At 44.6% G+C, this 20,849-nt stretch overlaps 1 protein-coding gene across 1 annotated transcript; it reads left to right on the forward strand.

Annotated features, from left to right (window-relative positions):
- Positions 1-1,951: 1,951 nt before the first annotated feature.
- On the forward strand, positions 1,952-20,400 carry TMPRSS3 (transmembrane serine protease 3). The gene is made up of 13 exons (XM_027741981.2): positions 1,952-1,969; positions 3,063-3,207; positions 5,135-5,245; positions 6,119-6,235; positions 7,655-7,778; positions 8,823-8,948; positions 9,678-9,721; positions 10,449-10,614; positions 12,076-12,245; positions 13,814-13,909; positions 14,993-15,135; positions 16,543-16,695; positions 20,380-20,400. Exons 1-13 carry the CDS (start codon positions 1,952-1,954, stop codon positions 20,398-20,400), a joined length of 1,434 nt encoding a protein of 477 aa, XP_027597782.1.
- Positions 20,401-20,849: the final 449 nt, after the last annotated feature.

Below are 20,849 nucleotides of genomic sequence, written 5' to 3' on the forward strand. Positions count from 1 at the left end.
AGAGAGAGAGAGAGAGAGAGAGAGAGAGAGAAGCAAATAAGAAAAAAAAAAACCCTCAAACCTCTTGTGATCTTTTCTGACAGAAGCTGACATCCTGTTTTCACAGAGTCTGAATTTTTGTTGCAGGGTGGCTAAAAAGGCAAAAGCTGTCTTCAGGCTTTTCCTATCCACCCTGGCAGAACAAGACTAGAAGCCCAAAGGTAACCACCACAGTGAGAGTGGACTCGCTGAAGGGGCTGATATGGAATCTTTTAGCCTTTCAATTCAAACTGTCTCCTGAAAGCCAAGAAATCCACCTCAGCTGTGACTGCACTGTGTGAGAGGCAAGTGGGGCTGTCCTGCAGCATGTAAGAAGTTAGTCTGTAGGCTAGATTCTTTCCTTTTAGGCTCAGTTTTCATGTCCTCCTGTCCCTATCATATGTGGCTCCTGCTTTGGTCTTCTCAGCCAAAGGCAATGGGCAACCCAACAGTGTGAGATGAATGCCAGTGTCCCATCTAGACATCACACCCTGAGGCTGAGCTTGGAGCAGCTCAGGGTGGCAGCAGGGAGAAGAAGCCTGTCCTTTCCACTTGTGCCAGTCCCACTGTGGGAGCCTTTGCAGAGTTTCCATGGCTAGTCCCCAGGCTTTTCTAGCATGGCCAGAGCAGGTAAATTGGTTGGAGACAGTTTTTTTCTGGCCTGGGCTGTCCTCACTGGAGGTATCACCACTCCCTGGGGAGCACAGGACATCTCACCCCATGGACTGAAAGGATAACCTGAGCTGTTCATCTCCTGAAATAAGCCCTCACTTTGTCCCCTCTTTGGCTAAAGTTTCCCTTGGGGCACCTGGTCAGTTTGAGCTGCTTGTCCAACCATTTGTCTCTGAAGCCTGGTGGGGAGAATGTCAGAGCACTGTGAGCAACTCAAGAAAAGCAGCTTGTTTTATACATCTTTGTCTGATTTCTTATTTTATTTTTTTCTTATCTCCCCCTGTGTTCTCATTTCCAGGGAAGGCTATTGAAAGAGTGATGTAGGAGATGATGAACAATTCTTGATGTCATGGCTTAATTTAACAAGATTACGATATGGTGTCCTCTCCTTTGGAAGTGCCAGTTTCCATCGTGCACAGCGAAGGAACTGAACATCTTCCCTCATTGCAGCCATATTCCAGGGACATGGGTTTTGTCATGGAAAACCTTCATTTCTTTCCTGGCCTCTCAGCAGCCTTGTTTCACTTATGCTGCCGTGGCTTTTTGCTTCATGTCTCCTCCTCCTTCTTCCTTGACCCCTCCCTCTGTCATCGATCTCTCTTCTTGGTGAAAAAAACAAGCCAAATTATTACTACTCTTGAGCATTTGTTGCAGCTGAGAATACATTTTCATTCCCTAAATCCCTGAGTACAAGTGAGTTGCTACTTCAGAAACACGAGACAACTGTTTGCAGAGTACTTCCAAAACACAGCGCAACATTTAATTACAAAAATCATCCATAACTAAACGATGGGTCTTTTTCAAAACCCCCATGCAGGCACGCAGCAAAGGCTGTAAACCAAGAGAGGGAAGAGCAAGGTGTGCTGAAGAGATGAAGCTCTGGGGCTGCTGCCTTCTGCCACCCACAGCTCTGGACCACCAGGCTCCTCAGCTGCGCGAGCTTCGATGGGAGGTGAGGGTGTGCTGCTTGTGGTGCTCCTTTGCTGAGGGGTTACAGAGAGGTTTGCAAATGCCACGATATTACCTGGCCTTCTTAGGCTAATTAGAAAGCATGCTGAATTTTTATCTTCCCTTTTCCGAAGCCAGGCCACCTGATACCCCTCACCAGGTTGGGTTACACGGGCTGCTGCCGTAACGCTGCACGGAACAGGCTGAGTGGGGCTCGGCTGAGACCGTCCCGGAGCTGAGCAGCTCAGCAGACTCAGAATTTCCTTTTGGCTGCTTTTGATAATGAAGAAAGAAAACAGTTTTGCTTTTAGCTATGACTTCTCAGGAAGAGGTGAGTGAAGCTTTGGGAGCGTGTGATAGCCTCTAAATGAACGAAACGTCAGCGTCCGTCTTTCGTGTAATTTGCTTCACAATGCTGTTTTGTCTCCTGATGGGCAAATTATGTGCCAGTCAGAAGACTTTTTTTGGTTTTAATATTTAAAAACCGTGCTGGCAGGTTCTCTATGAAGTTTTGTTTATTTTCATTGAAATACACGTGGAATTTTATCAAATGAAAGAGCGTAAACCTCATTGCAGTTGTTTGCTGAAAGGTGAAAAGATATTCCAGGTGACTTGAAGATAGTGTCACAGATAAAACACGTATTCTTAGCCTAAAATTTGTCATTGTAAGCCTTTTCTGGGAATGACCATGAAAATATGCTGCTTTTAGAGCAGCTTTTTACAGCAGCTTTTACAGCTGCACTGTCTTTAACAAACCTGGACCCATTTCACACCACTGTGAGCTCGAAAATCTGACCCCTTTTGCCAATGTGCAGAGCCAGAAATTAGCATTTCAAATCTATTTCCCCTGAATTCTAGTGTAGCTCATTTTAATTGTGTTTTTTTTCCACTGCATGGTAAGTCATCAAAAGTTTACTGGAGTAAAATTCAGGGGCTCCTGAATGAGGATCCTGTCAGGTTCTGTGCAGTTGTCATATTCCTTTTAGTCTCCTGTTTCCTACTGCAATTATAGAGCAGGGGATGGATTTACACCCCCAGTGGGAGATATTGCAAGTAGATACGGTGCTTAGAAAAATATGAACAAAAATTAACCTCAATAGTTTGCTGGTAAATTAATTATAAGTGCTCCTCATGTGAACATTACTGCTATGAGAGTGTTTATGTTCAGTATTAAGAAGAAATTCTTTAATGTGAGAGTAGGTTGACCAAAAAAGCTGTGGCTGCCCCACCCCTGGGAATGTCCAAGGCCAGGTTGGATGGGGCTTGGAGCAACCTGCTCTAGTGGAAGGTGTCTTTGCCCATGGCAGGGGGTTGGAACTGGATGGTCTTTAAGGTCCCTTCCAACCCAAACCATTCTGTGATTCTATGACAACATTTTACAAGGTGATTATGTTCTTTCTCCTTTTTTTCTCTTGTTGAGTCAGGTGCAAGAGACAAATCCCACTACTGGAAGTCTTGAAGTCATCTCTGTTGCAGAAGATGAACCTCCAGCACCACAAATTCAGTTTACCTTCAAAAGATTTTTCTTCATACCACAAGCCAGAGTGGACGCCAGTGCAGATGGACCTGGTAGGGGTATTGCACAGCTTTTTGACCTTTGCAATCTAAGTGGGTAATGCAGATATTTAGCCTTGCAAAACTATGCTTGCCCACTCAAAACAATCACTTAGAGAAAAAAGAAACACAACCTCCCTCCCCCAGCTGTGAGGTTTGCCAACTTATTAACGTGATGACATCTTGTGTTGGCTTGCACACACAAGCATTTTTCACAGCCACGTTATTCATATGCTTCAGCCACACAGCAAACATTTCCCCAGGCTTTTCAGGAACATTTTTGTATGGCTTATTTGAAATTTTACCAACCTGGAAATTGGTCCATTACAAAATCCAAATACACAATACAGCAGCCTGGGAGTTTGTTGCTTCCCTTAGGTTTCATGGCAAAATGACCATTAGCTTCAACAGAGGCAGGCTGAGCTTCAAGAATGGAGATTTAATTTTCTGGTCCATTAGCTCCTACAGCTGTCTCAGGTTTTTGGCATACCAGGCACAAATTCCACTGCCAAAACTTGTTACTCAGCTTCTCCTGAGAGAGCCTGTGTAAGCTGGGACTTTACTAGAGAGTCTATAAACCCTGGCAGACATTCCTTATCCTTGACTGATTGCAAATGTTTGCCAATCTGAAATTCAAAGCTTGATGAAGAGCAGTATGAACTAAAATTGAAGAAAAGGTTCTGCCAGTCCCTGTGTAGCTGTGTTTGCTATTTCCCCATAGTTTGCCCCTTGTATATCAGAATACATTTGAAACAAGTGAACTGTTCATTATTTTCAGTGGAATCTGTTGTTGTCTTCCAGGTTGACAATGGCAGGTCAACTATGGAGGTCAGTGGCTGGTGAGCAGGCCAAGCTCATGAAATGTATTCAGCAGTTACTACCAATCTATATTTTAACTTTAGATGCATATTTTTTTTCACTTGAAAACTCAAGACTCGGCCTTGAGCCATCGCTCAGTTGTCTTCTTGCCTTTATGGCAAAACTTTTAACTGATCACTTTTTCCCACAGTTTTCAAGACCAGTTTGGGCATCCTGTTTTTTTGCTAATTTAGTTTTCTATAACTTTCAGTTAATCTTGCTTCCAAGTCCAAAAAGACCAATGACTCTCCTCCTACTTCTCTTGAGCACCTATTTACTAGCTAATCCTGTTTTTTTTTCCAATATTGCTGCTTCTGTTTGAACCTGTAGGCTCCTCCTACTCATTATTGTGTCTCCGTTACCCCAGCTTTGGAGGAATTCATCACACGTTTGACTTAGCTCCCCAGTGCATGAGGCAGAGCTATGTGGCCTCTGGCCTCATCCCAGAATTCCCAAAATTCCCAGGATTCCCAGGATGCTCAGCATCCAGCTGGGGCTGTGTTTGAAGGGAGCACTGGGACCAGCAAGAGTCAGGAGACATCACTGAGGAGAACAGTCATAAGGAGGAGACTCAAACTAGTTTGTTCTTTGCTGCTTCCACTGAAAGATTTATTAGTCCACTTGACTTTCTGAAGCCTTCAGAGAGGATACGTGTGCCCTCCACACAGGTTTGATTACACAAACAAAACTGGTCTGAATTTCACTTTTATTCCGGGACTCACATTTTCAGCAGAGGTGCTCATGTACTTGAAAAGCTCACAGTGTGATGTAACCCCTGAAAATGAAAACTTAGAGCTCACATTCTCCTCTGCATTGAGGACAGGCCAGGTGCTCTGTAGGGGCACAATTCAGAGCCCTCACGAGGCAAACGCTGAAGGGGTGTCTGAGAGCACCCGCAGCCCCAAAGCACTTGGAGCCTTCTCAGTCCCTGAGACAGAGGATCCCAACCCTTCCAGGTCAGGTCAGCTCATGAAGTGTACGCAGGAAGTTCTAATGCCATCTAGTTTAATGTTAGATAAATCTTTTTTGTTGCAAACTCAGCGAGGTTCAACTTCACAGAAGCTGTTCTCTGTTTGCTTTCCAGGAGATATCGAACCACCTTCGATGTGCCATGCTTTTGCCTCCCTAAAATACTTTCCATATATCTGTGGTTTGTTCCTTGCAGTAATCCTAGCAGCTGCCATTGGCCTGGGTGGTGAGTACCATTAGTTATTCATTAAGTTCTCGCTTAACCGTTCAAATGCTTAATTTTTCATGAGCCTTTTACTGAGAATGGAATTAAACTACTACTGCAGCTTGTTTGCTGAAGTAAAAAATCTTGTTGATGTGATGGCTTTAAATTTTATTTACATGTAGGTCTGGCACTCCTGAGAGGATTGGTGTAATATTTTCAACACTGAGGAACACACAGCTCCAGGAAACCTTTCTCTAGTAAAACTTCACTGACTCCCCTCAGGTGATGAGCTGAGTTTAGAACCTGGGGGAGGCTCCACGTAGCTCACACCACACTTTTGTCCTGTAATTCACTTCTCTAAGCTTGCTTTCAAAGAATTAAAGAACTGTTCCCTATCAAAACCAACTTCTACAAAGGAGAAGAAAACGCAGAATGAGTTTAGTTGCAACTGGGAAGTGTGACCCTCCCAAGTCTGGGGACCAAATAAGTGGATGTGTCTTGACACCTGCAACAGGGATAAGCTCAAAGGAGGTTGAGGCATCCCGTTGGGAAGAGCATGCTCTGGCTGTGTTTTACAAGGGTGTCCTCGCTTGGCTGCTGAGGGACTGAGGTACCAGGCAGCAACTTGCCCTGGAGTGAAACTTAAACTGGGTAGAGGGATCTGGGAAGGAGTCAGCACAGACAGCAAGGCTGACTCCTCCTACGAGTCATTACTAATGGATGAGTTTAACAGCACCAGGTAGCAACCTCCAGGTTCTATTTCAAAAGTTCCTAGAGTACAGGAGTTGCCTTTTCCTTAGCCAGACTGAAATCTGGCCAGATAATGGAAGCCAAAAGTGTTAAATTAGCATCCAGGTGTGTTTGCATCACTTTGTTTTCTTTCATTCTTGTTAGTCCAATACAACTGCATTGGGAAGTTTCGCTGTCGATCGTCCTTTAAGTGTATCCAGAAATCAGCCAGGTGCAATGGTGTCTTCAACTGCAAAGAAGGGGAGGATGAGTACAGATGTGGTAATTTAAATTTGATTTAAATCCCTCCTACCTCCTCCTGTAGCACTGGCACAATGCATGCTGTAAAGAGTTGGGGTAGTTTGAGACAAGAAAGATAGAGACAGATGGATTATCTAAACCACCACTTCAGAGGAACAACCTCTCTGAGGTACTGATTTACAGTTCATGAGAAATCAAGCTGCTCTTAAGATAAATAAATGTGATGATTCCTAAATATTGCAACTGCCATATCGGGCATCTTTCTCCGTTAGAAGCCCAGATGCTTTTTGACTGCCAACATTTCCTCTGCCTGCAAGGTATAACACCACTGCATTACGTTGTATAAATACAGAACTCTGTATTCACTGGCACACAGTTGCACTCTGTTGGTTTTGAAGATTGTAAAAGCCTGACATTATCTTAAAGGATAAGGTAATGGGAGACACCGGCAACTTCCTTTTGTACATAGAGTGATGCAGAGTTTGCTGCTACATGTGAAATTTATACCCTCTGTCTGAGTTTCTCTCTGTGATGGTTTTGGGCATCACAGGGCCATTTTAAATGGTCCCTCTCTGTCCTGTGCTATGGAAAATTTTTGTGGTGTTCACAGCCACTGGAGAGAAAGGAGTCTAATATTAGTAAAAAGAATAGCTAGTTTTTAGATCAGTGCACTTGTAATTCTGGCTCCTGTACCTACAGGTGAGGAGGCAGCAAAAGTTTTCCTCTGTGTGGTACTAGGAATGAAAAGAACCACAAGCTTTTGGCCCCATCTAACCCCACACAAGATGTTCAGCCTTCAGGCCTCTGTGGAGCCTGTGGCAATACCTCTGCTTTTCCATAACACTGGCTCGTGGGGACAGGTGGGAAACCCCTGCTCAGCAGTGACCACGTGCGTGGCCTCCCTTCTCCCTAGGGAGACCATGTAAATGTGCCTTTCCCAGGTCCAGGTGCCTCCTGGGCAGCTGGGCACAGGGGCATCTCTGACTGTGCTGTGGAGTGCAGGAGGTGCCAGCCACCTTTCATCACTTATCTTGACCACAAGTTTCCTCAGAAAATTCCTGCCAGGAATCTGCAGCTCCAACCCACTGCAATCAGCAAGAATTGCTTAGGCTCGCTGGAGGGCAAGGCAGCCTTCTCCACCTGTATTAGAGCTGGCATTCCCTACCCATTCCCATGAGATGTTTTTCTCCTGGTGGTTCTAGCTCAGCTAGAACATTAGGGAAGGTTCCCTTCCTTCATGGGGAGGAAAAAAAAGCACAGAAAAATTCTGTCAAAGAATCCAAGTGATGAAAAAGGCAAGCAGTAAAAATTCGGTGAGCTAGAAAACACAGATACCACAGTGGTGCATTGATGCTGCTGAGTACCTGTTGTGTACCTGTTGTGTGCCTGATGGTTCATCTTCACAACTCACTCAGGCTTCTCTTCTCCTGAATCTCAAAGTCAGGTTGAGTGGCAAGAAGGCAGTGCTGCAAGTGTTCACTTCTGGATCCTGGAGAACAGTCTGCTCTGATGACTGGAGAGCAGAGTATGGAAATACTACCTGCAAACACCTGGGGTTCTCAAGGTATGAACAGCAAATGCCAGAAACTGTATTTGGCATTTTGAACAAACTCTGATGTTTTCAGTGTTTTTAATGAAACCTTGTATTAGCTCATTCTTTAAAAGAAAAATGTCTTAACAATTCACATTTGTGAGATTCACATTGAGATTTGAGATGATGTGGGAAATAGTCCTGAATAATTGGGCACTGCAAATGGCTTTTATTACTGCTACAAATCCTGCATGATGGCTGAATACAGTGTTTTGGTTAAATCTTGCCTATGGGGTGCAAGTGCCTGAATCCTGTCTGTCACTCCAGTAGCTTACAGCCTGTGGAGAGGCACAAAAATCATATGAGCATTTTCCATTTCTTTTACTTCCTCTGTACGAAATTTGTATGTACAAGTCATGTCATGACATCTGGTAGGATTTAAGGTCCCCCTCACAGTTACAAAAGAACCTGGTGACGTGGTTATTGCTGGATTGATCCCATTCCTGAGAAAGCACCCTTTCTTTCACAAACTTTCACGAAACTGAGAAAGAGTTGGAAGTCGTGATTTGCCATGATGTGCTGTTATTTCTTACAACAGCATCATTCTAATTTCTGCACATTATAGTTAGCACTATAAAACCTCTTTGAATAAATTCTTGTTACCTTTAGGACAAAATGCATCTCAATTGTTCAACAATGAAGACAAGAGAAAATTACAAATTATTCATCCTCCCTGCTGCAAAACATAATTCTAGAAAAAGGAAACAATGAGCTTGTTAGTGCCTCAGGAAATGTGCCAACCACTTACAATAAAAAGCGTTGTTGCAATACTAGAATTAAAATTTACTTTCTCTGCCAGTTAAATGCATTTCAGCATGTGTGGCTTCCACACATGATTATGTAAAAAATACATGCATGTTGTAAGAAGCATAGGGGGAGGATAGAATTACCTTATCGAGTGTCAGAGTCTGATTATTGTGGTTGCTACACTGGGTTTTCATCAGTGGAACTGCTGAATTATTTAAACAGATTGCTGAAATGCTGTCTGAGGGAGCTGTGTTTATGGTTTATTTGCAGTTACGTGAGTTCAGGTTACCTGCCCGTGGCAGCAGTCGAAAAACAGTTTCAAAGACATTTCGTATCCCTCAGCCAATGGTTTTCAGCTGATCAAGTGACATCCCTGCACAATGCAACAAACCTCAGGTATGCCTTAGCTCCTTCCTCCTGACAGAAAGAGAGAAGTCAATAAAAGGGGAATTACTAATAGTTTGGGATTCTTGCTATTTTTTCAGGCGAGTAGTACTTCATAAGTGGTTGGTGGTGTTATGCATCATAGACCAAGATTCAGCATCAGTCTTGCTGGAATATGAATTGAGTCCGATCCAAGACCCATTAAAATCAACAAAGGCTTTCAAATGAGCTATTTGAAGAGACTATTTGTCCCAAGATCCCATTTTTGCAAATGGATAGACACCAGGCACTTATCTTTTTCCATTATGAAGCAGTTTGTTTTGGTTTACAGATCCTTATGTATTTCCCAGTGGGTTTATGAACCCTTTATGGTCCATTTCTTCCTCCTGACAGATGCTTGTTTTTCTTAGTTACCTTCCACTGAGAAGGAAGCTATGAATCCAAGGAGACTACAGATCACATGTTGAAAACTGCTGATGAGCCTTCCCTCATGGAAGAGTGAACCACTCTTCAGCAGGGCAGCATATGGTCTGCAGGCTCCTGGTGGTGGCCAAGCTCCTGACTTAAGTATTTCAGTTAAATGCCCTAATTAGGTTGAATGAGTTCATGGCTTTGTACCTCTTTCAATGTTTGAGTTACTTATATTTATGTGCACAGGAAAATGACACAATGCTGGAAAAAAAACAAAACAAACCAGTATTTGTGAATTGGAACTAATGTTGCATTGTCTTTTCATCTCAGAGAAGAGTGCACTTCTGGCAATGTGATCATCTTAAAATGCTTGGGTAAGAACCAGGAAAAAATGAAAATGAAATCAGAAATTGTGCTTTGTCCTTCTTTATCTGCTGCATGTCAAGAGTTGGGAGGAATTCTGTACTCAGGGCATACTGTACTATCAGTTTATCACACCAAAGAAAAATTATATTTCTTGAGTAAAATTTGAAAGAATTTCATCAAGTGAAAATAGTCTGGGAGTGCAAACTGGGAGCATCAGATAGCAGGAGCATTTTAGTGAGAATCCCAGAAAGAAGCAGACATTTAAAGATTGTGAGTTGAATCCCTGGACTGATACTGTAATTCCTACTCTTTGCCACCTCGTCAGGGAAAGGGAAATTCTGCCTTAACATTTGAGCTTTCATCCCACACTCCTCCATGTCAGCTATATAAAAAAATCAAAATACAACAGCAAAATCATCACCAGGGGAGAGGAGATGCTTCAGCCTGCCTGTGTGGGACCTGTGCATGTAAGAAGGGCAGAGCAGTGGGTCTTACAGCTCAGCTGAGCACTCCCTGCAGAGGAGAGACATGACCCCCAACAGCCCCCAGGCCACGAGTGATGCTGCAGGGATGGGAGGGAGGAGGATAAACTCCTTGGAGCTGCCGCAGCCTGATGGGGTTGGGATGGGGATGGTCTGGCTGCAGAGACCTCCCAGCCTCCCAGAGGAGGGGCTGAAGGTGACCAAAACCAGGCCTGTGTTTCCTCCACGGACCGTAACCTTTGGTTCTTGGCAGCGTGCGGGACACGGGCCAGCTACGGGCCGCGGATCGTGGGGGGCAACGCGTCGTCCCCCCGGCAGTGGCCCTGGCAGGTCAGCCTGCAGTTCCAGGGGCACCACCTCTGCGGGGGCTCCGTCATCACCCCGCGCTGGATCCTCACGGCCGCCCACTGCGTCTACGAGTGAGTCCCCAAATCCCCCCGCTCGGGGTGTCCCACTGCGTGTGGGGCCGCTGCTAATGCACCCCGCTGTCTCCTAAAAACAAACTGCAGGATTGGGTTATCCTTGTTTCCTGGGCTCCATAACATCTGAGCCATTTCTCTCTCTTGTCACACGAGTCTTTCTTAAAAAAAGCCTCCCCTAGAAGCGGTCCTAATCCAGGGCCCCTGTTTTCAGGTGTTCTGGTCACTCCCAGCTTTGTGGGAAATCAGCTTACAACCACATTTAAGCGCTAGATTTTAAGTATCCTGATCTGCAATTTCTGTACATTGTATACGAGTTAGCAGCTCAAGAGGAATTTGTATTTGGCTCCTCTGATCCACTGGAGCTCCAAAATAAAAAAAAAAATCATTTTTCAAGGTGACAGGATCAATCAGTGGTTGTTAGTCAGTTGTGCTGAGCTTTGTACCCTTTGCCACATACTCACTGCTCCCTTTCATGCAGTTTGAAGAGGTCTTATAGTTGTAAATAGATGTTAAACAGTTATTTAAACTCATCTTCTTTGTGAAGTTTAAACTCATCTTCTTGACAAACATAGCCCTCTCATATTTATAATGAGCTGTCTGGGTTTGCAGTCTTGTTTGATGCTAATAGTGCAGGAGAGCTCTTCTTGCCCTTACAAACTCCATACCACTTCCACCAAAGACATTTAGACAGCTAAAATGGGATTTTCCTGACCACTTTTAAGCACCCACAACATGGATGCCTTCTTCTGAGCAAGTCCTCTAGCGTGTTTTTAATTCAGTAAAGACAAAGGATGGGACAGACAAATCCCACTACTAGATCCTATTTAAAGCCCTTAGGAATTAAGCATTTTAGGACTTTTGTCCTTGACTCTGTCCCCCACAACCCAGTTTGTCATGATGTGTTTAAAGACTGATGGGGATGGGAGCTGGCAACACAACCAGCATCCCTGGAGCCTTTTCCCAGCTCTTCTGCTATGCCAGTAGGGTGAAGCCAAGAGAAGAGGAGCTGCTCATGTGCTGGAAGCTGAAAGGTGTGCCTACTCATGAACTGGGGGCAGAAACACCTTCCAGTAGGAAAGTTTCTCCTTGAAAATGCCTTGCCACAAGGCATTTGGGGGGGGTATGGCTGAGCAGAGGTGTGCCAGGCAGCAGCTGCGGGCTCTCACAGAAAGACAGACAGCTGGGCTAAAGCAAAACTCTCATATATTTGTGGAAATATACAGATATTTGCACAGATAATATATCAGTGACCCAATGTCTTAATAAGATTAGACATTGTTTCTACATTTTTAAAAGTTAGGTGCAAAACATAGCTAATATTAATGGACAGGTAAGCAAATACAGCAGACTAAGCAATTTGAGTGTAGAATTTTATGTGGTCCATAAGCTCAGAGGACAACTAGAAAACTTGAGGGTTTTCTTGAAGGTTTTTCACTGTCTTCTGCCTCTTTATTTCAGCCTGTACTTGCCGAGCTCATGGAGTGTGCAGGTCGGTTTTGTGACTCAGCAAGACACCCAGGTTCACCCCTATTCAGTGGAAAAAATCATATACCATCGAAATTATAAACCCAAGACAATGGGAAATGATATAGCCCTGATGAAACTGGCAGCACCACTTGCTCTCAATGGTAATTATCTCTGTTAGCTTTCACTAGACTTTCTCACCTTTCCAGCTAAAAGAAAGAAGGGTCTCTCCTGGTACAGACAGGGAAACTTCTGTTGATGCCTATGCCTGCCCCAGGACAGTGGAGTGGATTCCCATCACCTCTAAAATCAATGAGAGATGTGCAGTGTAGATGTGGCCAGACTGCTGCTGTGATGGTAAGGCAGTGATTCCTGTTCAGACAACACCAGTAGAAACCACCAAACCACCCTGACCTGTGTCAGGAACTCCTCTGTACTCCCTATCCAGGCATGGACAGCAACAACGTGCTGCAAAGTGTTCCCAGTCCACCCCAGTATTGATTTACTGAAGGCATTTAATAATAGGCAAACATTAACTTTATTATTTCTAAATATTTTTCCTATCTAAAATAAACGCCCAGCCTCATTTTACTTGAAGGTCACAGAGATTTTTATCATGTCCCTTCTGTGAGTATCGGGATATCCAGCAGTGTCCAAAGCTGAAAATCAAGCATAAATCTCAAAGAGGAGAAAAGGCAGTTCAAATATAGTTATGTTTTTAAATTAAAACTACTTTTATTTTCTCAGCAGGATACTACCTGCAGCTGACACACCGAGTTGAAATAATATATAATAATATTGAATGAATTTACAGAATCGCCTGCCAACGCCTCCTAGTCACTGTGAGCTCTCTGCAAAGGGGAGCAGGTGCTCTCTGACACATCTAGATTGTCAATTCCAAAATCAATTCTCGTGTAATACTTTAAACTTTCACATTTAATGAAAATTAAGTTTGATTTTGCTCTGGTTTATATCTCAGTTGATGCTGTTTTCTTTTGTTTGGGAATAAGTTTGGGAGGCTGCCAAGAACAGTTGTGGCTCTGCACCTGAGAGAGATACCCACCATGCCCCGGGGGGCTTGGATGGTCCATGCTGGGGGCTTGATGTTTGAGCTGGGACCACTGTGGAGAACTGAACCACTTGGAGCTGCCCAGTAATACATTGTATTTTCCCTCCCTTTACTCAGCGTTGGCTCATCTCGACATGTCAGTTTGCCCCTGCAAGGATCAAACACTGATTATATGGCATAACATCCCATAACCCAGAGCACAGAGACACAGGAACTCCACGAGCTGATGGGTGGGGAGCAAAGAGCCCCCTGGGGTGTCTGGTTGCCCTTTCAGAAGAGCACAGGGAACGCACAGCTCCTTGTCTCACCAGAGCAGTCGTGCCCTGGGGCCCCTGATCTGCCCATCAGCTGCCCACACCGTGCATTTTGTGTTTGCTCTTTCTTCAATTTACTGACCTTCTGACATCTCCTTCTGCTGCTTCATACTCAAAACTCATTGGGCCCGGCGTGGGTGTTGTTTCAAACCCCTCATATTGGCCATGAGACAAGAGACCTGATGAACTGCCAGGCTATTTATGTGGGGAGTGGGTGGTGTTCATAACAGCTTCGCTGAGAGCCAAATCTTCCAGTTTTTCTGAGGCATAAATTTTTTTTTGCTAAATTATAAAAAGCAATTCTCTTCTCTCTCTCTCTCACTTTTTTTTTTTTTTTTTTTTTAAATAGGTCACATAGAACCAATTTGTCTGCCTAATTATGGCGAACATTTCCCAGCAGGGAAAATGTGCTGGGTATCAGGATGGGGAGCAACTGTGGAAGGAGGTATTTTAAATGGTCTGCTGCTGATTACACTACATATAAACATCTTACCCACAGTAAATACAGGACTTGGTTGGGGCATTGTTCAATGTTTAATTTTCTGGAATATCAGTGGGGTGGGAAGGGGGAGAAAGAATACAGATTCCTACATTTTATGGTCATCTTGAAGTGCAAAAATTCTGTAGAAACATTTATCACAAGGAATGGATGAGCACATCCTCTGAAACAGAGAGGCTGGGCTCTTTATAACTTCAAGCACAGAAAACACAGCAAGAATGCAAGAATTGACCATCCCTACATTTTCAGGCAGGTTGGGTGATGCAGAAATTGGATCTGTGAATAACGTGAGAAAGAAAAGGGAATTATTTTTTTTTTTCTTACCATGACTCACAGGTCATGTTAATCAATAATTTACACTGGATCACTTTCATGTGAAAATACGTGAATTCTCAGGTAATTGTTCTTTATCATTCCTCATTTGTGTCATTTAACGTGTTCCCTTGTTCAGAGAACAAGAACAGAATGTTACCTGATCTACAGATAACAGTGAGAGGTGGGGAGAAAATGAAAACAAGGCTTGCCACATAAAAAGTCAGCTCTGATCTGACAATAGGCAGTGTGCAAATACTTCCATTTGTAGCAATGATCCGTTCAGGCTCGGAATAAAATAAAATAAAATACATATTTATAAAAGAAACCAGATGTTTGCAGATGATTCGTTGACTAACAGAACAGGCGATAACTTTGAAATTAATTTTGGCACTGGTATTGCAGGCAATGTTCAACTAGTTTTTTTAGTTCATTACTGTCATTGATTGTCCAGTTTAAAGTGGAAATATATAATGAACAGATTTTATTATACACTGTGATAGTCCACAGCTCTATAGAGTTGATAGTTACTGTATTCTATAAGTGATGAGACACCAAGTTGCCTTACTTGCATGTTGTCATTTTAACTGTATTTCTTTGATCCTTGCTTGCCAATTCTTTGTATACTAAAACATATTCTGTTTACAAATGGTGATTATTTTCAAGGGCAGCAAGTTTTTTTTTCCTTTTTTTTTCCTGTTTTTTTTTTTTTAACAGGTGATACATCTGACACCATGAATTATGCAGGTGTTCCTCTGATTTCTAATGCAATTTGCAATCACAGGGATGTCTACGGTGGGATCATAACTTCTTCAATGCTCTGTGCTGGTTTCCTAAAGGGAGGGGTGGACACCTGCCAGGTATGGAAGTTTCCAAACTGCAACTGTGCTCATTAACACCAGCAATGGAAAAACATGAGTGATAAGTTATCAGAAGGCACTCCCAGGCTTTTCTTGGGCAAACATTTGGGTTCGTGCCATTTATTCTGCTCACTGCGATTATCAGTCACTGACTGTGCCTGCATTCATATGCTACAATTTCCTTTTTATGTTTCTTCAGTGGACTTTATCTGCTACTTCTGAAGAAAAATTTACTTAAGGCATATTTTGATTAGTTGCATGTGCTGCAGCATGGTGCCATCCTTTCTTTGCCTTGGCTGTGGCCTCTGCACTGTGCTGGGTTGCACTTCCCTGCACTGTGAGCAGCTCCAGAGACCTGCAAGGTGTGGAAAGCCCGTGGGGAAAAGCAGCCGACACGTGTCTCAGTAGAGAAGTAGAAGTGTGTGATTTTGAAAAGAGTAGCAAGGCAGGGGAAGGAAGAAAGGGAGAGGTGTTTGAGTAACTCAGAGGGCTAGTGATGACTCTGGGGGAGGGAGGTTCAAAGCAGTGGTGAAGCAGAGCATCCTTCACAACAGAGTGATGATGATTCCAAATCACTGTCAAAGTCATGATGGTGCCAACCTTGGTTCACATGTTGTGAACTTGCCTAACTAGTCATGGAGCAAGGACTGGGGAGGAATTTCTGTTAGAAGGTGTCCTTGCCCACAGCAAGGGGGTTAAAACTAGATGATCTTCAATGTCCTTTCCAACCCAAACCATTCTGTGATTCTGTGAACTTCATGTTTTCCGATTTGCTCGGTCTCAGTCATTCAAGGGACAAAATAAAGCAAAGGCAGTGGGTGCATAGATCTTCCTTTAACCCTGTGTTTGCACATAACCCCCCCAACAAGGTACCTGGCACCAGCACATCGCTCTGCCTGGGACTGCTGCCCAAAGGCAGCGTGCTCAGCACACAGCTCCACGTGACACAGGGAGCCCTACTCACCACTGGGAGAGGCTTGTTACAAATTCCCTTTTTTCCTGTTGTTGTGCTGGCTCTGATGCTCATAGGGCAGAGAAAACAAAAAGAGAGTTTTCAGTACTTAGTTGTGAGTCCATTGAGTAATATTGGCTTAGCAAAATGTCTGAGAAGGGCTGGAAAAGAATGTGGGAGCAGGCAGGCAAGGAGGTGAGATGTGAGCTTGTTGTTGCAACCCTGGGCTCAGCTCAGCTCAATAACCATGAGCCAGGGAAAGAAAAATATGATCTAATACATGTCTCAAAAGTCTCCCAACTTCTACTGTAACATATGCTTTTCCCAGGACACAGAATAGGGAAGAAACAAGAAACTTTGAATTACTTTGAATTAGTCTCTCCCCTACCCGCCCAAATAGATATTCCCCTCATTTTCTGGGGCATTGATGTTTGTTTTAATTCTTTGTCCTCCAGGGAGACAGTGGGGGCCCTTTAGCGTGTGAAGATATGAGTATCTGGAAGTTGGTCGGGACCACCAGTTTCGGAGTGGGCTGTGCAGAAAAGAACAAGCCGGGTGTCTACAGCCGAACCACTTCCTTCCTGGACTGGATACATGAACAGATGGAGGTCTGGTTTTGCCCTGTTCCTCCATCTCTGGTTGTTGCTTTGCTCCTCTTGTGCCACACAGGGCTTAGCTCATATTTGTCACAGATGAGTTATGTTGCATGGACACGTGTGACTCAAGGGTGCGTTCAGGGATCGGGGCAGGTCCTCAGGCAGAGCAGGGTGCAGGGGTTTTAGTGAGATATTGGGAGCACCCTGCAGGGGTACAGAGGAGAGGAGAGTATGTCAGTACAGGTGGGAATGACTGGGGAGGGGGCCTGGAGACAGAACAGGGAGGTGTGAAAGGGCTGAGTCAGGACGCCAAGGGAGGAGCTGACAGGGGACTATGCTGTGCACAGTTCTGGTGCCCCCAATATAAGATGGACATGGAACTATTGGACCAAGTCCAGAGAAGGGCCACAAAGTTGGGAAGACGACTGGAGCACCTCCCCTATGAAGACAGGCTGAGAAAGTTGTGGCTCTTCAACCTGGAGAAGAGAAGGTTGTGTGGAGACCTCAGAGCAACCTTCCAGTATCTGAAGAGGATACAAGGGAGCTGGAGAGGGACTGTTCATCAGGAACTGTAGTGACTGGCCAAGGAGTAATGGGCTCAAATGAAAAAAGGGGAAATTTACATTAGACATTAGGAAGATATTCTTTACTGTGAGAGTGGTGAGGCCGTGGCACAGGTTGCCCAGAGCAGCTGTGGCTGCGCCATCCCTGGAAATGTCCAAGGCCAACTTGGATAAGGCCTTGAGCAACCTGGTCTAGTGGAAGGTGCCCCTGCCCCATGGCAGGGGGGTTGGGAGTAGGTGTTGTTTAGGGTCCCTTCCAACCTTTAGCATTCTGTGATTCTATGGCTTTATTTGAAACCGTGAGGCTGCTACAGAAAATCCTGGGGAGTGAAAGCCAAGTGGGCCAAAGAAGTCGCAGTGGGAACATGTTGACTGGAAGGAGAGGAGGGCAGAGGCAAGGAAGCTGGGGGACACTGCAGCCACCTTCACCTGACCCAAGGGTGGCCCACTGTCTGGAGACCAGGTTTGCTGCAGTCAGTACTTCCCCAGTGCTGCCAGAGGGATGCTGGGTTCAATCAGCTGAGCAGAGAGAGCAGTTGTGCTTCAGGTGGGACTCCCAGGCAGGGTTCCATTGCCTCAGCAGGGGCATCCAGAGCCATTTTAGAGCCCCTGGGCTGTCCTGCCTGGACAGGCATTCCTGCAGAAGGACAAGGATCTACAGCTAGCCCTGGGTTACATCTACTATCCCTGTGGGGGTGGCTCAGATATCCTGCAACGGCTCAGGTAGATATGGGAGATCTGAGACCTTCCAGACCAACTGCTGGAGGTCAGGCAAAGTGCACTAAGGCACCTCAAGTGGCAGTAAAAGGTGAAGTGAACCATCCTCCACTGCCCTGGTAGGAGCCTGGGCACGTAGCTCCCAGGTAGACACCTATGCATAGCCTCTTAATGGTCATTTTTTGAGCTTTGTGGTAAAGCCACCCTAAGCACCAAAGGGTGCATCCCATCCTGCTCTGTCTCATAGACAATGCTGCCAGTGCTGCTATTCCAACACCAGGCTTGCTGGAATGAGGGAATGAATGAATAGCAATGATGCTACTCCAGCACCAGCAATACAGGCACGTGATGAGACCACTCCTGGTCCCATCTCATTTGTGAAATATGTGAGACTTCCTCCTCAAACCAAAATGCCAATATCAAACATTCACTGATAAGGAAATGCCCAAAATAAGGTTATGTGTGCAATTTCAGCCCAGCCCACGTCTGTACATTGTATGACACACACTGTTTTCACAACTTATATTGCACATGAAGATTTAGGCTTTCACAAAGTTAAAGAAGACAGGATAACATTTCTAAATCTGTAAGACCTCTAATATTACTCGATTTCCTCCCCCTCAAATGTATACATCATTTTGATTAATTTGCATGTACAAACACCCAGACATTTCAGATGAAGAGCTCATATCCAATGAAAGCACTGATCTCCCTTATAAAGTGATCAAGGGCTTCCAAGTGGAAGAGAGTAGGGTTGGATTAGATACTAGGAAGAATTCTTCCCTGTGAGGGCAGTGAGGCACTGGCACAGGTAGCCCAGAGAAGCTGTGGGTGGTCCATCCCTGGAAGTGTCCAAGGTCAGGTTGGATGGGGCTTGGAGCAACCTGGGCTAGTGGAAGGTGTCCCTGCCTATGGCAGGAGGTTGGAACAAGATAATCTTTGAATCTTTTTGAAACTAGATGATCTTTAATGTCACCTTCAACCTAAACTGTTCTATGATTCTATGATAAATGCTCCTGATCTACTCTCACCTGCTATTGCTCACCACGGACTGGGTTCACTTGGTCTCTCCAGAAGTTTCTGTGCTTTATTCAAAGAAAATTAACTCCTGTAGCAAAGGCTTAGGAAAGGAGTTAGGAAAATGATCCGTTTAGATCTAAGAGATGCAAAATTGCAAGATGAGGAATTTGGCCATCAGCATGCCCTTAAAAACTCTTCTTCTGGAAATTATAACAGCTCACCTGTTAGGGCTAATCATCTAATGCAAGGCATGATCAAAAAGAAGGCAGTGGTGCTTTCTGATCTTCAACTTCCAGTATTGGAAGCTGAATAAAGCACTTCTGTCTCTCAGCTTTTTGGGAGAATTTTGCTAAAGGCTCTCTCCTGCGAATGCAAAGAAACAGGTTTTTTTATTGTTTTCCACTAAGTGGTGAAAATAATTTATGTCCTTTAGCAAGATGTTAATCCAATATTGTGAAGAGAATTTCTGCCACCTTCTTTTTGAACAGCTCTCCCACTAGGGAAGAAGCAAAAAGTTTATAGCACTAAGGGGCGTGCCAGTGACCTACACACATTACTGTCTGAGGAACACTATGCTTCAACTGTTAAATCTGAAAAGACTTGAAAGGTTTCCCCCTAGCCAAAAAAAAAAAAAAAAGAAAAAAAAAAGGAAAATCAGCAGTGGAACAACTGAGAGGAAACAAAATAAACCTCTTCAAGGCCCACTTAGCTCCCTGTATGAATTTCTCATGCATGCAGTATCTACCACTCTTATTAATATATTCCTCCACCCCCCACAACCATATTTCTTTATGAGCCTTATGTTCCTGTCTCAAGTCACGTAAGGCTGAGTACCAGTGAACTCCAGTGGCGACAGGAGCTGATGGCATTTGTTCAGATTCGTGGGGCCCACAATGGAAACACCTCTTTTGTCAATGTGGAGCATTTTGCTGGAGGATTTCCTTCCAGCTCCTGAAGGGAGCCTACAAGAAGGATGGAGAGAGACTTACAAAGTCATGTAGCAACAGGATAGGAGGAAATGGCTTCAAACTGAATGGGATTAGGTTTAGATTAGCGAGTAGGGAGAAATTCTTCCCTGTGAGGGTGGTGAGGCCCTGAACAGGTTGCCCAGAGAAGCTGTGGCTGCCCCATCCCTGGAAGTGTTCAGGGCCAGGTTGCATGGGGCTCTGAGCAACCTGGGATAGTGGGAGGTTCCCTGCCTATGGCAGGGGTTGGCACTAGATGATATTTGAAGTCTCTTCCAACCCAAACCATTCTGTGATTCAGCTGGCAGGACTGGCTCCAGCAGCCTCATGGTTCCTTTGGAGGCCTTTGTACAACAGGAAAACCCCTTTGGAGTACAATGGGCATAAACATGAGCATTTGCAACAGATGCATAACTGGTTTTTCTTCCCAGAGAGAAGAACTGCAGACCTGAGGAGAGTGACGACGTTCAGGGCTCCTGAAAACCCACACCATGCTCCAGCCCCATGGACGGACCCACCTCACTCCTCTGGTCACCTGCTCTGAGCTTCGGACCTTCACAGAATGATTTTTACCATTTATTTTTGGTACTGGCAACCGTACTTGATGCAGGCTGTTGCACACTCAGCCTCTTCTGGATGGAAGAAGCAGTAGGATGATGGATGGCAAGCATGTGTGTTTACTGTCAGCTACAAATTTCACATGTAGAAAAAAAGCTAAGGCTGATAACGCAGGATGCTGTCACAATAAAGTTTTGCAGGCACCATGAGCAAAGGACTAGAGCAACTTCAGATCAGGTTGCAAGATATTATTTTAGTACTTACCTTCCAAGATCTGAACCACAAAAAGAATTTTTCCTCCTGGCAGTTTTCAAATATAAGATCCATGCTCTGTTGCACAGGC

The sequence above is a fragment of the Pipra filicauda genome, unplaced genomic scaffold (assembly GCF_003945595.2).
Source record: "Pipra filicauda isolate LSUMZ 115617 unplaced genomic scaffold, ASM394559v2 scaffold436_size1054928_pilon, whole genome shotgun sequence".
Taxonomy (NCBI): Eukaryota; Metazoa; Chordata; class Aves; order Passeriformes; family Pipridae; genus Pipra; species Pipra filicauda.

Coding starts and splice junctions, on each gene's coding strand:
- TMPRSS3 (XM_027741981.2), top strand. Junction 6,236..7,654: donor GGAGGATGAGTACAGATGTG/GTAATTTAAATT, acceptor TGAATCTCAAAG/TCAGGTTGAGTGGCAAGAAG. Junction 7,779..8,822: donor AAACACCTGGGGTTCTCAAG/GTATGAACAGCA, acceptor GTTTATTTGCAG/TTACGTGAGTTCAGGTTACC.